The sequence below is a fragment of the Phalacrocorax carbo genome, chromosome 3 (genome assembly GCF_963921805.1).
Source record: "Phalacrocorax carbo chromosome 3, bPhaCar2.1, whole genome shotgun sequence".
Lineage (NCBI taxonomy): Eukaryota > Metazoa > Chordata > Aves > Suliformes > Phalacrocoracidae > Phalacrocorax > Phalacrocorax carbo.
Window position 1 is genome coordinate 65,993,780 of NC_087515.1, and position 16,688 is coordinate 66,010,467.

Consider the following 16,688-nt stretch of genomic DNA (forward strand, 5'->3'; position numbering starts at 1 on the left):
AAAGGAAAAAGTAAATATTTTAAAACTTGCAGCTAACCAACAGTTCTGTTTTGAATTTCTTTCCACCTTTGCAACTATATTAGCTTACATCTATGCCACTGCATGATTTGTCTGAAAACTTTAAAGCAGAATAAAAGTAAGAGGAGGGATAAATTTTGTCAGTAATATGTTTTCACTAGGCATTGACTCTTGCTTACACACTGTACTTGCATTCATAATGCCATCAGCTGAAGACCCAATTTTATTTATTTTTTAAATAATTTTGTTCTCAACTTTCATTCCTATTCTCAGTATTATGTAATTGAAATCCACAACTAAGATAGCTATCTCTGGCTAAACGCAAGCACAAACAAATACTGTGGAACACCACCTTTCCAGAACTCGCTTATCAGAACAAGAGAAGTCAGCTAACCTGATGCATCCTGTGGGATTTCCTGCAGCTGTTGCAACAGCACTAACTTTTCTGACTTAGTCAATAATTTAAAAGCATGCAGTATTTCGTGTCTTGTGCCAAATACTACTTTTCAATAAGGAAATGGATTGAAGAATATTTATTTACAATGGCAATCACTGTAATGTAGTAATGCAAGCTTTAACCAATTGTTATTTTGCTGTATCGAATATGTTTCCATAGTGTTAATAAACTTTTTTCACTTCTGTAGGAGATCAGGTGGCCATATATTCTGAACTCCCCTTCACATCTCCACTTCGTGATGTTGCCTTTCATCCACATGAACACATGGTGTCATTTTGTGCCTTTGGTCAAAACCACCCAATACTTGTATATGTCTATGATTATAAAGGTACAATACAAATTTTCTTTATACACACCTGTAAATAATTTATTTTCAGAAGTCGTTTGCTAGTATTTGTCCTTCTTTTGAAGGGAAAAGGGTCATTCAATGATAATACGTATCTTTACCCTGGGAGACATGAAAACCCAACTGAATGTGACCCTGCCTTCATCACCAGAGGTCCCTTGCAACCCCAAGTTTAGATGTGTTATTGCATGTCATCTTGTGTGATACTTACAGCACTTTATCATATATAGGCAACATCATGTAAATATTTAAAAGCCCCTTTTCAGTATCAAGGTGGATTATGGATCAAGAAAGTACTACTGTTCTGAAAATTAATGACTAGCTTAACAGAAATCTCACTGTTTTGTGCTGGCTATGTTACAAAGTAATGTTAAGGGGCTGTATAGAAATTAATTAATGACAGTGTATAGGTTGTTTTAATAAACGGTGTTTTGGCTGTGGTGTGATTATGAGACATGTTTATTCCCCATGTTATATTAAAGACAAAGTGATTAAATGCTAGCTTTGAATTTTTGATATACAAAATAAAATTTGGACTGTCCTTTGCAGGCTTTTCTGATGTTGTGTTTGTGGTTAGCTTTAGCAGTGTCATTGTTTCAATTAAGGGCATAGTTTCAGATGTCATGTTGGATCTAGACAGTAGGTAATGTTGATATGAATTCTGCAATAAATTTTTGCATATCTGTAACAGATTTTTGTTTAAATTATGTTTGCAGTGAACGCAAATTTATAAAGCTAATCCTGTCTTTATTTGCTTTTTAAACAACATGTACTAACAAGATTACTCATATCAAATCTCACAGTTTAGGTTATTTGTCTGTTGAACTGGTTGACTTTTACAGGAAAATAAAGTGGAATGACTTCACAATCAATATTCAGTGCTAGACTTCAACCCAGTAAGATAACCTGCATTCTAGAGAGCAATGGAAAATTTTTCGGGTGAAGGATTTCTTTAAAATGTTTTGACTGTTCAGCAAACAGTGAACCTTTAAAAGGCTAATAGGGTAGATTTATATATATGTATGTGTGTGTGTGTATATATATATGTAGAGATCACACAGATATCACACTGGTAGTTATTTGTATCATCTCACTGCTTAACTAAGTCACTGCTGACCGTAAGATTTTGCATAGTTGTGGTCTTTTCTATGTTGTCTGTTACTAACTTTGTTCCTTTTTTGGTTAAAAGCACACACTTGGCTTTCAGGAGATAGTCTTACTGCCTTAGTGTTGAAAGAGTTAATCATACAGTAATACTAATTTTAGTCACTGACACAGTTTTTAAGACTCCAACAGTGTGCATTTTACATACACCAACAGTTTTATGATATCCTGAACAAAACTCTCATGAATAATTCTTTTAACCTTTGTTGGCTTGAGGCCATAGTACAAAACATCACAAAAGTCAAACAATTTGTTTAAATGACAGTGAGCACAACTTTCATGAAAAATATCGTATTCTAGAGTAGACTACCTCCTAAGAATGCCTCCTGTGCCTGTATATATGTCTAGCAACTTCTGAAATTTAACTCAAGTATAATAAGCTCACTTGAACTAGGCTGTAAATAAATGTGAAATTTACCTAGTAAAATAGCTGACTTGAATTCAGTGCAAGCTATATAACTTTCTTGCCTTTGAAAACATTCCTTTCTCTTCCCCCCCACCCCTTAATATTTCTGCATGGAGATCACTATTGTTTATAAACAATACAAAAATATCAGTTCTGTGTGAATGGTTACTGAACACAGATGACAAGGGAGACATTGTGATCAGGAAGAGTTGGGAGAAGTGGGGTAGCATGGGGAAAATTTCATGTCATTTTCAGGTTTTCCCTGTAATTCTATTAGTACAGATTCTGATGGTGTTTCACTGAAGACATGGCTGGCAAAATGACAGTGATGTTCTCTTTTTTTTTTTTTTTTTTTTTTTTTTCCTTATGGCAGTGTAAGGTTTTACCTGATATATTAATATTGGTTATTTCTACAGTTGCACAACAGGAAGCTGAGCTCATAAAAGATGTCAGTTCATCACTTACCACAGCTGCGCCAAGAGGGCCACAGTTCTTTAGCAGTTCTTCTGAAATTCCTGTACAAAAAAGTTCAGTGATGTCTCCAGCAGATCAGTTTGTCAGTGTTGCAAGAGCATCAATGAGAACGCAGAAGGTGAAACAAAAACTTGATTCTGTTATGGTAAGTCAAATTTAATTAATTTCCAGAAGTATATCGTCTTCTCAGCTAAAGTTCATATTCTGGGACTGGTATATGTAACAAAACATATATATGTAGTCTTGGGGTCTGTTCTTCAGAAATGGATCATCTCTTGCTGATATTAATACACCTGTAAGTAGCTGTGTACAAGAGATTAATTGCATAAACCTAAGTTATTTTCATTTTAAAAGTACTGATTACAAGGGGTGTTTTCTGTTGATGCCCATTGCCATTCATGTGATTTACTCCATAGGTCATTATGGCTGAGCTTTAGAAAATTCTTTTTTTTTTCTATTCACCTTTAGAACTGTGTGTGATATAAATGGCAGGGGTTTTGTAGTGGGGGTGCTGCCCAGCAGACCTGTGTGGGAGGAGATCATGGACTGCCCTGTGCTGAGCACAGCTGTTTCCAGCCAGCTCCACAAAGGGACAATACAGACCCACTGCACAATTGAAATTGGAATCAAACAGAAGAGCATATGGTACCTCTGTGAAACATATTTAATAAAGGGTGTTAGCTACTAGGGACAGGAGGCACCAGAGTGGAGGAGGAAACACAAAGAAAAATACGTCAGGAGGCACAAGTGGAGATACAGGAGGAGGGATATGAGGAGCCACAGAAGGAGGCACAAAGGTGATGCAGGAGATGCAAAACAGTGCACAGATGGAGATACAGGGGGAGATAATGGAGTAGGTATGGAGGGAAATCCAGATGTGTGAGGACACCAAAAGAAAACACAGGAGGAGGTACACCTCTGAAGAGACTGCAACCTATGGAGGAATCCATGCTGGACAGGTGCACTCTCCGAGCGGATTTCAGCTGGTGGAGGATCGCACTAAAGCAGTTGAAATGAATAAGAAACAAGGAGAGGCAAAAAGATCAAGCCACTATGCACTAACTCCACTCTGCTGCACCACCCATCACCTTACCAAAGGAATTGAGTGTAACATGATGGCAAAAGCAAGGAGACTGGGGACTAAGAAGGAGGAGAGAGAGGTGCCTGAAGCAAAGATAAGACAAAAAAGAGGGAGGAAAAGTGTTCTCTTTGGGTGTGTGTTTGACTGTTCGTCTTGTTTCTCAATACCTGAATCAGTAATTAAAGCTTTTGTAACTGGCAATAAATTTAATTAAGTTAAATTCCCCAACCTAAGACAATTCTGCATGCAAAAAGAATGCAGAATATTCCTGAATAGTGCTGTGCAGTTTGCATACATTACTGTTTGCACTTATTTTTTGTCTTAGTACTTTTGAGTGCATATAGATATTTTTTTTTTTAATGTAGTTTTAGGCTTTTTCTGCATTAATAAGTAGTGAAGCACAAAAGAAGCAGATGAATAGGTGAAAGCAGTTGTTACTGAGGATGCTGTAGCTACTCTCACCATGCTTTAGGGGTTTTGTTTTGGATTAGATCTAGACTGGTTCCCTGGCCTGGACCATCCCCATTAGGCCTGTGCTTTGAAACTTGTCTGGAAGAAAGCTATACCACACTGTAGTTCACATGGATAATGGTAGCATGTTGCTGCTACGATTACGTGTGGCTTCACACAAGGAAGCAAGTCTTGTTTCTGTTTTCTGGTTATTTTGTTCCTGCTCATCTGCAGGTGAGCCCTCGTGCCTTCAAGTTATTTATCAGTCAGAGGCACAATATGGAGAGAATGGAGCATGTGATCTTGCGTCTGGGAAGACATTCCAGAAGTAATTATTTTTACTCTTCTGGATATCTTGTTATCTGAGGAAGAAGACAGGGATAATGAATTTCTGGGAGTCTTTATCATTGCAACTGTTTAGTCCCTGATTAGCAAGGGATTCTGGGCTGTGGGAGGCAGATCTGTTTTAGCAGAACCACATACTGCTTCCATGGAACCATGTAGCTAGGTGAAATAGATATGCTTACAACTGTGTTTGATGGGATAACTTTCAGCTACTGGAGTTTCGTAACCCTGGAATCTCATTAGTCAATGACTAGTTTGGGGTGAGTAAGCCCACTGTGAGCAGTTATGATCAAGGCTTTGGACAGCATCCTCCAAACCCATGGACCATATATATGGGAGAGGTCAGAGAAGGTCATCTGAGACTTCTCACTGTGTGGGTTTCCAAACAGTTCAGGATGGCGGTTGAAAGAGTCCGCATCCAGTCTGGTGTCTGTCACCAAGCACTGATGATGGTAAAAACTGAGAGCACTTTCTTGCAGGGCTTTATGAACAACTGAGGTATTGGGAGGAGATTTCTTTCCATTGAAAGGGCTCTTGATACTCATCTCTTCAGCAATCCACCATGAGGCTCAGGGGCCTGTGATACCTCCTTTTCAAGCAGGGATATGATAATTTCTTTAATGTGAGTGCAGTATTGCCTGCCTGCATTATCAGAGATTCTGGACAGCCCTGGATTATTTATATCAACAGTAAAACTTGAAATGTCTACTATTTGTAATTGGGAAATACATTTTCAGATGTGTATGCATTTAGGTGTGCACAACTCCCTTTTTCATGTGAAAAATGATGTATGTGTAAGCGTAGGCTTTGCTGGAAGGCTTGTTAGAATGTGTACTCACATAAATGCTTTGCTAAAGCGTTTGTCAAAGTAGGGCTCATAAAAGTTGCCACTCAGCCACATATGTGAGAATGTGCTAATATGTCTGGGTATAGACAAACGAAACAGATAAAGGAGTCTTTATTAAGGCACATGTAGGGTGGCTGCCCTGTGATAGGGATGGAATATGAAAATCCAAATGAGAACGCAGGTGTTATCTTGTATGTATTTGTCTGACAGGAAAAATAAAAGGGAACTGGAAACTATGTAGGCTTTTTACTGGTCTTTTGGTCACATTTACATGCCAGTGCCTTGTCACAGACATGTAGGGATTACTATGTTGGGACAGGCATGTTGGCAGCATACCTTGTAGACATTAAACCTGGCCTGAGGTCATTCCTGGGGTCACGTTTTATGGTCATGGATATAAAATTAACTTGTAAGTGTAAAGTTTGGAGGTCTAGAACTTAAATATATGATTTGAAAATGTAATGTGAATACCTTTAAAATTTGGTTTGAGCTAGATAAAAATAGAGAATATTCTGATCCTATATGAGATTGGGGTTTTTTGTGTTGTGACCAGTGCCTCTTTCCAGGTCCCTTTAGAACCATTTTTTTCTTTTTCTTTTTTGTTCTTTGCTACACAAACAGGAACTTTAATGACTGATAGAGGAAGATTTCTTTTTTTTCTCCTCCTCTGCAACATTACCATTCTTGTTAGCCCAGAAAATGCATAATTAGAACCAAGAGTTGAATACTGGGCTAAAGCTTTAGTAATTCACAAAAACTAGGACATTTTCTTACAAAAGGTAAATATGAATTTCTTTATGAAACCAGAATGCAGAATTAGCTTCTTTACCACATAGAGAAGTTACCATATAGTGAATCTTGGCAGCAATTATTATTTATTTCTGCCTCAAGGAACTAATGCTAATGTATGTTTCTATTCACAGAAGTTTTTGACCCATCTCTGTCATTGAAAGGACTCATAAGTGCTTTTCATTCATTGTTACTATTTATGTATTTAAAATTTCACTTCCATCTAGCAATCAAAATACCTGCTTATAGTTTTGCATAACAAGGGAGTGATATATGTTATGAAGATATGGGGAGAAGGGCTTCTTTTAAAAGTATAATATCCTAGCTCTGAAATTGTGATTTTTCAGATGTCAAAACTTTCATGCTATAATCTGAAGGAGAAAAAAAACCTTTGTAGTGCTGAAGGACAGCATATCTATATACTCTGTATTACTAGTCCTGGAATCAGTTGTATGTTGGCTACCTCATTTCTAAATATGTGAATACTTCTAAATTAATTAAAAGTATATTTGGCTTTTCCAGTCTTTACTTTCTGCTGTATTTCTGAAGAATGTTATTAAAAGGCTATCAAAGTGGTAACCAAAATTCTGATACTCAGTGGGTTTTAAGTGCAATATTAAACAAGTAGACTGGAAATGTATTCTTCCCTATATACAGAACTACTTCAACCATTTATCTTTTTGATTTTTTTCTTTTTTTTGTCCTTTGAGTATATTTATTACTATGCCAGAATACATTAAGGGAGTAGGTACTATAAGAGAATCCAGAGGCTTATACCTTGGATTGCATCAAATGTACTGAACTTTCATCATTAAGCTATATGACTATAAAGTATGGTCTTATGATGCTTTGATATAGTCTCCATCAAATACTATACTGTGTAGTCATTCCAGATGGTCTCTTTTTAGAATTTAGTTGAGATGCAAAATATATGTTGTTGTGTGAAAACAAAACAGAATTTAAAGCCACTGCTTTTCAGGAAAAAAAAAGCAACTGTTGTAGTGAACACATAAACATGGTACTGATACTATCTAAGCCATCAAGTGGAAGAGGCTGGAAACTTGTCCCTTTGTCAGCAAGGAAGACCTAGAGGCAGAGCTGGATGGCAAAGTGGTGTGTGGTTTTTATGCTACTATTGTCAGTCTTGTAAGAATCTGTCCTCCAGGTCATCTTGGTTTTGGTAGGTTCTGAAATACCATGCTTGGCTTCTGAGTTTTAGTGCAGATTGGGAGGAAAAAGAGACCTGTAGTAACTTACTACAGGTTCTACCTGAAGGTGGAAAACCAGAGGCCATAATATATTAAGTACTGAGGACTCTTGTTAATACATTGTTAATTCTGTGGATGTTTTTGGCCAAGTACAAGATGATGCTGCAATGTCTCTGCAGGCTGAAATATCTTTTTCACTGGATCGTGAAAATTTTTATCTATAAACTGATGGAGGAGGTACTGATATTCTGTAATCTTATCTATCATGTATAAGAAATTTGCAGTATTTTTAAAGCCTGTTTTTCACTGAGTCAGTTCACAGAATTGTCTTATGTTTCTCTTAAATTTTTCCCAAAGAAAACTTGCAAATGAATAGGAAGCCAATTATTTTTTTTTACTGTGTATGCCACAGCTTGGGGGGGAGCAGTTAATATTATTTCTCATTAAAAACAAAACTGTAGCTGAATGGTTTTTAGGAAACCATAAGTAAGATCCATTCCAAAATTCATATGAGGAGGTTGCTTGTGTGTTTTTTACTTAGGAAATTCAGGATGAGCCTGTATATTCAACACTAATTAGTTCTGGACACCACTTCTGAAAAAGACTACAGTAAAATGAGAAGTTCAAACAAGAGTAATGCAAATGCCAAAAGACCTTGCATGTAATGAGATAAAATTGACTTTGCACAACTTTGCAGGTTGTGCAGGTAGAGATGGGTGAGAGGAAAGCTGTGACAGAAATATAGGAAATCATAATCACTATTGGGGAAAAAAATTGTTTCTCACATCTGAAGTGGGGATGTGCACTGAAGTTACATACACAGAATGGTGTGAAGGCCAGAAGTGTACATGAGGTCACAGAGATTTTGGGCAAATTTGTGAAGGAGAGATTCAGCAAAAGCTATTGGCCCAATGAACCAGTGTTACTGCCAGCTGATGCTTACAAAGTTCAGAAACTGTTGAGTGATGAAAATGGAAGGGCCCATAGGAGAAAAATTGCTCTAAACTTATGCACCTTATCTGCTACAGTTTACTGTTGAAAAATGTGAGGATGGATCTCTGATCTAACCCAGCATAATTATGTTATGGCAATATATACAGTATATATAAAAGTTATACTGACAAGTGTGTGGCATTAGCATCTTATTAATGATTGCATTGTGTGGTAATTCTCCACAATAGTTATTAATATTCCTTTCATTACATCAGATTAGTGAATAATTTTGAAAATCCATTAAAGTTAAGTTGAATTTTAAAAAGTATATTAAGGTTACTTCTCTTCCAGTTTTGCTCATATAGCAATTTCAAGTCAGATCCATATGGCCCACTGCATGATAGGTTTGGGTTTTAGTTTATTAATAATCCTATTAGTGGAGAACATGGTCCTTTAACATAGGCAGTCATTTTTCTGATGACCTATGCAATACATTCCACTGGAGTGGGGCTTTAAACTTAAAGAGGTGCTTTTGAATAGTGCTGTATACTTTTCCCTATTCATCTTCCAGTATTCCTCTTCAGAATGCTAGGAAATGCTTTTCTTACTCTAGGAAATTCTGTTGGAATACTACTTTAAACATAGCTACTCCCAGGGGCAGACTTAAAGGATGTGTTTTATAAGACATAGTGGAACAACTTTTGGATCTGAAGTCCTATAACCCTGTGCATTTCATTTACTGGATACAACATTTTCTTATGAACCTTTTTTACATTTGCCAGTTGAATCATTGTGATTGAATGAAGTGACTTGATATGAAATTACTGAAGTATTACTAGAAGCTTTAGATAGGTAAAATACTCAATAGCATGTGAAAGTTTTGCCAGAATTTTACTTTGCATGTCTTTAGAAAATTGTTTGCTCTAAAATAAGGTTTTGCAAATGGTAATTAGTTTTCCTTGTCAATTCATTCAATTTGCCACTTTTAATTATGTTGCCTGTGTTAGAAACAGTTGAACAAATAGCATTTGTTTTCTGTGGTTTGGTTTTTTTTTCTTCTGTGAAAATCTTACGAAGCAGATCAGATTCTTAAAATATGTAATGTTTTCCTATGTTAGAATATTCTTTGCTTAGTATGAAATTTTTTCTAGGCATTCCTCATTTCTAGCAAACACCAGATGAATTTTAAACCAACACTGTCAAAATGGATGTAGAAGAAAGGAAACTATTGTCTGTATTTTGTAGATGAAGGAACTTTTGGCACAGATGTGACATGAGTAGTTTCACAAACTCTATTGTCATACTGGTCTGTATGGATTTACCGCAATTAGGTAAAATATGTTGCCTTTACTTATTAAATAAATGTCATTGACTGGGTAGTTACCTTAGGAATAGGTAGAGCATTATAAATATGCCTTCCAGTTTGGAAGAAATGCAGCTTGAGCCTCCTCCAGAGTAAGATGTGGTACCAAACTCTGATATATTCTGCTAGAGTGGTAGCTAACATGGAGCATAAAGATTCTGAAATGGCTCTTTATGGTAAGGCTGTACTTTCGAATATCTGGTCATGGGAATATTTATTGAATTCCCTGAATATGCAGTTTAGTTATATTAAAGACATTTTCATCTCTCCAAGCTTCTATTTAGCATTAGGCAGTAGATGTAAGGTATTTCTATTTCAAACTATCTCTACTATTTCTTCATACTTTTAATTATAAAAGTTAATGAGGAATTGTGTGCATCTTTTCTTGGATACACAGATTCCTATTATCGTAGGGAGTTGTTACAAATTTTACTGTGAATTCGGAATTTAAACGTGCATACTCTCAAGTTTTTATTCAAGTGAAGTAAGTGACCTGTATGAATTCAGTTAAAGTATGAGGGCAATAATACTTACACAGCAATGGCCTTTCACCTGTGCTGTAAGAACAGGATGTCTGTCTTTAATTATTGCATAATATTTGCTGACATTAATTTGAATAGAGGTCTAAAGTAGCAATAATAGGCTGCAGTCAGCAGTGACAAAAGATTGTGTTGCACTACTGACCCTTTCCAGCATTGTATTTCTCTCAGTGGCTTAAGTTTTATATAAAAGGTATGTCAGACATGAGAAATAAATTACATTCATTTTTTAGCATAAAACTATGTCCATCATAATATTAGAGGGTAAAATAAGATGATTTTAGAAGAGCAAACGTCAGTGTGCTCAGGGCTCAGTTGGGAGGGATTCGATGGGAAGCTTCCATGGAATACAAAGGAGCTAGTGAGAGCTGGGAATTCTTCAAGAACTCTCTATTGGAAGCACAAAGCCTATTTATCCCCTACAAAGGAAAGGGAAGTAAGCGGAGCAAGAGGCCCCCATGGCTCTACCATGACCTCCTGGGTCCATTCAAATCCAAAAGGGAAGCACACCAGAAATGGAGTGGAGGGTTATCCACTGAGAACTACAAGGGCATAGCCAGAGAGTGCAGAGACGCAGTCAGAAAAGCAAAAGCCCAATTTGAATTGAAACTGGCTATAGACATAAAAAATAACAAGAAAGGGTTCTTCAGACATGTCAACCATAAGGAGAAAAAGAAGGAAAACATAGGCCCACTGTTAAACAGAAAAGGAGAATCAATCAGCAATGGTGCAGAAAAGGCAGAGGTCCTCAACACCTTCTTCACCTCGGTCTTTACCAGCACTGTAGGGTCCCAGGCTTTGGGAACAAAATTGCAAATTGAACCAAACACCGACCCACCATCGGTGAAGGAAGAGTTAGTATATGAATTACTACAGGAGCTTGACCCCCACAAATCAATGGGCCCTGACGCCATCCACCTGAGGGTGTTGAGAGAGCTGGCTGACATCATCACAAGGCCGCTCTCCATAATATTTGAGAAGGCATGGAGAACGGGGGATGTCCCAGAGGACTGGAGGAAGGCAAATGTTACCCCTATCTACAAGAACGGCTTGAGAGAGAATCCGGGTAACTATAGGCCCATCAGCCTTACTTCAGTCCCTGGGAAAGTTATGGAACACATCCTGGGGGCCATCACAAGTAAATTGAAGCACGTGATTGGGAAAAACCAACATGCCTTCACTAAGGGCAGATCGTGCTTGACAAACCTGGTGGCCTTCTATGACAAAGTGACACCTGGTTGACATGGGGTGGGTGGTGGACATTGTTTACCTGGACTTCTCCAAGGTCTTTGATATGGTCCCCCACAGTCTTCTCCTGGAGAAATTGATGTGTTATGGCCTAGACAAGTGGTCTGTGGGGTGGGTGGGGAACTGGCTGACAGGCCACACCCAAAGGGTGGTGGTAAATAGCTCTTTCTTAAACTGGCAACCTGTCACAAGTGGAGTCCCCCAGGGATCGATATTTGGCCCAATGTTACTCAACATCTTTATAAGTGATCTGGATAATGGGATCAAGTGTAGCCTGATGAAGTTTGCAGATGACACCAAACTGAGTGGGGAAGTAGACACTCCAGAAGGGAGAGCTGCTCTGCAGGAAGATCTGGATAGGCTAGAGGAGTGGGCCGGCAAGAACCTCATGAAGTTCAACAAGGAGAAGTGTAAGATCATGCACCTGGGAAAACATAATCCGGGAGTGCAGCACAGACTGGGATCCACCTGGCTGGAGAGCAGCTCTGTGGAAAGGGACCTGGGGGTCCTGGTGGACAGGAAGCTCAACATGAGTGAACAATGTGCTGCTGCAGCCAAGAAGGCCAACAGGATGCTAGGTTGCATCAAAAAGGGCATTGCCAGCAGAGAGAAAGAAGTCACTATCCCACTCTACTCAGCGCTTGTCAGGCCACAGCTGGAGCACTGTGTACAGTTCTGGTCCCCTCTATACAAAAAGGATGTAGCCAGGCTGGAGGGGGTCCAGAGAAGGGCCACCAAGATGATCAAGGGACTGGGAAGCCTGCCATACGAGGATAGGCTGGGAGAGCTGGGTTTGCTCAGCCTTGAGAAAAGGAGGCTCAGAGGGGATCTTATCACCATGTACCATTACTAAGGGGTAGTTACAAAGAAGATGGAGACTCCCTTTTTACAAGGAGTCACGTGGAGAGGACAAAGGGGAATGGACACAAATTGCTCTTGGGGAGATTCCGACTGGACACCAGAGGGAAGTTTTTCACAGTGAGGACAGTCACCCATTGGAATAACCTCCCCAGGGAAGTGGTTGACTCGGCCACATTGGACACTTTCAAGAGTTGTCTGGACAGGGTGCTGGGCCATCTTGTTTAGACTCTGCTCTTCCCAGAAAGGTTGAACTAGATGATCCCTGAGGTCCCTTCCAACCTGTGATTCTGTGATGTGAAGATGGTGTTATGCATTTTTAATGTATGTGGATTTTACTGATCGATCCTTTAATTTTATTTCCAGTTTTACTATCTTCATTTTCTCACCATAAATGTTTGTACAGTGTTAAAGAAAAGTTACTCACTGTTTTCTCCCTGCTGAACAAAGTAAACAGGGACATCTGAGTAATACTATGTTTATTCAAATCATATTTTAGAGCAGAGAAAGCTAGATTCACTCATCCTGGTAAAAGACAGCAAATTATATCTCCTTGTGCCAGCTGGCTGATTGTTGCTAAGGTGTGGAGAAAGCAGCTTTTATTAAGAACTTTTTATGGAAGAAAATACCATCAATGTGCACTGAGTCAATTAATTTAATAACATTGTTGACAATTTCTTTTGTTAATGATCATTGGGTTTGTGATAGAGTTTTTTGCAACATGGGTGCAGAAAGGAACGTTGATTGTGGCTCAAATACTGAGATACTGTAAATTGAGAGTTAAAGAGGATATAAGATTATTTAAAAATTCTTAGAGGTTTAAAGTTTCACAGATTTATTTTTTGTTAGCTGAGGAAAGGAATTTGTTTTTCATTCAAACAAAAGATATAGAAAATAACGTTATATCTTTTGCATCCAAAAGTGCTGCTTATTCTGGGGAAATTGGTCAGTTGGGTTTTTTTTTTTACCTTTCTCTCTATGGATACATTACAGTTAATGATAATGAAATTATAATGAAACTTTCACAGAAATATCTCTTTTCTACCATTTCTGTGGGGGAAACAAAACTAAATTTTAAAAACCTACCAGAAAAGGATTTTATGTATGATGGGAAAAGCCTAGAGTCTAACCAAATATTTGGGAAGGGATGGGGGAGGGGGGAGGTTTCAAATGTCTGAGTGGTTACATGATTACCTGAAACTGTATATGGTATTTAGAGTTATGTCCTAATGTCTTCTGCCAGCAGGTACAGAGGAGTAGGTTTCCATATGTATTTCATAAGCTGTGAGTCAGAAGAATTTCTGGTGTCTATTTTCCTTAGTAGGAAGAGAAAGAAAATCGTAGGACAAGTATCTTTGGGTTTGTTTTGTATGCGACACAGGTTACATCCATTTTTCATTTACACACAAAAAGAAAAAGACATTTTTAAAATGTAACTACTACAGTCAGGTTGTTTGTATTTGCCTCCCCCCCACCCCGTCATGTGTTCTTTGATGGCAAGAATCATAACCAGCCTCTAGAAGAGGTCACAGTTTGCATAGTCATCCACTTGGCTCTTACTAAGCAAGACAAATCTACTTTTTACTGTTATTGGCGATGGCGTTGGCCAATTCTGCAAAAAAGTGCATACTGAGGTATGTTCTTAAGCTGAAATGCCAATTTTATCCAGTCCAGGAAAAGTCATACTCTCAGTGCTTGATGGCTGAGTGAATTTACACAACCTGTGTATAACTAAGCCTGTATTTAACTGTTTTGTGTCTTGTGAAAAGAATTTGGTTTTCCTTGTGACTAGAAGGAAGAACCTTAGTATTCCAAATATTTATAGTAATCTTAATTTCTTCTTAACAATGTTTTTTTTAAAAAACATTTTGTGGTAAGCCTGTAATTGAAATCCCAGAACTCTGGCAGAACTAAGGAATTAAATATATATAATTACTGTGTGATGAGACATTTCATTTGTAGGCAATGGTTATATCTAAACTGTAGGATCAAGCACCTTATAGCTTCAATTTTCATATGTATGCCCTGGTCAGTTCTGGGCTTCTGTGGGGAAAAACGATGGAGCAGCCAAGTTACAAGGGAACTGTACTGGCCTCTAGATGAGTTCCTGATCTGGATAATCAGAGTAAGAGGTCTGTAGGGAGGATGAGGGGAACACTAGCTAGCATCAGACAAACAATGTTTGTATGTTTTGGTTTTGCCTATGTGTAACGGGATGATACCTTATTTTAGCTGTCTTCACTTTTCCTGTTTAGAAGTTTTTTAAGAGCAGAATAGATTAGTCTCTTAAGTGTTTGCAGTACACCTATCGCATGTCCAAAGAAGGGCAATGAAGTTTGTGAAGGGTCTAGAGAAAAAGTCTTATGAGGAGCGGCTGAGGGAGCTGGGGTTGTTTAGCCTGGAGAAGAGGAGGCTGAGAGGAGACCTAATCGCTCTCCACAACTACCTGAAAGGAGGTTGTAGCGAGGTGGGGGTCAGTGTCTTCTCCCTAGTAACAAGTGACAGGACGAGAGGAAATGGTCTCAAGCTGCGCCAGGGCAAGTTTAGGTTGGATATTAGGAAAAACTTCTTCACCGAAAGGGTTGTCAGGCATTGGAACAGGCTGCCCAGGGAGGTGGTGGAGTCTCCATCCCTGGAGGAATTTAAAAGAAGGGTAGACGTGGTGCTTGAGGATGTGGTTTAGTGGTGGACTTGGCAGTGGTAGGTTAGCGGTTGGACTCGGTGATCTTAAGGGTATTTTCCAACCTTAACAATTCTATGATTCTATCGCAATCGAATCCCAGCCTTCACTGGAGTCCTCCTTAGACTACTACTGTAGAAATTATTGCATTTTCACGTAGGTGTAAACTTGATTGAAACTGACATTGCAAATTTAAAAGCTGTAGTACTGTACTTGTACTTTAAGCATTATTGCTCATGTATTTTCTTCTAGCATTGAGAAAAATGGCAGAATTTGTGTTTTGTTTTTATTTAAAATTCAACTGTCAACTTTTAAATTCTTCAGGATCATGGTTTAATAATGTTTTTTAACTGTCTTTAAAAACAGTGTCCTATAGGCCTAAAGTTTCAAAAGGGAAGCCTAAAACTAAAAGAATAGGAGGGTAGTATAGAGCTAGGCAACTTGATTTGACTTGCAAGTATATATGCAAATATAGATCATATTGGCTGCAAAGGTCATAAAATTGCATTCTCAGAAAAAGAGAAATTGTTATTGTCAGCTTGTCAAGTGTTGCATTATTCTGGTCTTTGTCTCATGCAATTTACTTTTAATGTGAAAACTAGTTCCACTGAGAATGTGTATTTGCATAATTTGCATAGAGCTGCCCTAACACAAAAAAAGAAAATGCAAATCAGGTTTGTTTAAACTTGGCAAAAATTACGTAGGTATCTTTTTTTCACTGCAAAAACTACATGAGTGTTATAACTCTTAGTTTTACTCAATTCAGGGTAGTAGTAAACTGTGCCTTTGATAAAGCTGTGGTTTTTGCATGAAGCAAGCAGAGCATGTTGTGAAAAATAAGTAGATTGATGGTTGGCTATCTTAGCCAACTTTGCTCGTTGTTGTAAAGGTATTTAGCAATGCCTTCCCACAGCATGTGTTTCAAAAAAATGATTGCTTCACTCTGTTCTGTAGGTAGTCTAAGTCTGTCTGTTGTAGGAGAATTAATTATTCTTCATAGGACAGTGTACTTCAACTGGAAACAGTTCTGCTGAATCGTCAGTCCTCACTTATTAGCTGTGTGGTTCCTTCTTCTCTTATAATATTGTGGGTCTTTTTCCTCTTTGGGCCTTTTAGAGATTTAAATAATACTTAAGAGATAGTAACAGAAAGGTCATAAAAGCTAGGATTTTGTGTTTGCATTGGGCAGTCTTTTATAGCTCACCAGTGCTGAGCTTCACTGCCATTAAGGGGAGGAATGAATCACTCTTATAAGACTGCTTAAATTTAAAACTTTCTTTTGAATATTTCTTTTCTAGAAATGTCTTGTCTTGTTTTTAAGGACTTGGAGAGGAAGGAAGAGTCGTAGGATAGAACTTATTTTTCATTTTAAAAAGGCCAGTTTTCTTAAATCTTCAGGACTGTATGCTCAGTCTTCTAATGTACATGTCGACTGCATTTGATTTTGAAGTATGCTGTTTGGTATGTATAAGTAGAGAGAGT

The 16,688-nt window shown here is 38.0% G+C and overlaps 1 protein-coding gene across 2 annotated transcripts in view; it reads left to right on the forward strand.

The window, feature by feature from the left end:
* Positions 1-16,688, forward strand: part of AHI1 (Abelson helper integration site 1) — a 98,993-nt gene that overhangs the window by 32,750 nt on the left and 49,555 nt on the right. For both annotated transcript variants that reach the window (XM_064447225.1, XM_064447226.1), the window contains exons 17-18: positions 663-803; positions 2,808-3,010. In XM_064447225.1, coding sequence (XP_064303295.1) covers positions 663-803; positions 2,808-3,010 — 344 coding nt within the window. The remainder of the gene's footprint in view (positions 1-662; positions 804-2,807; positions 3,011-16,688) is intronic.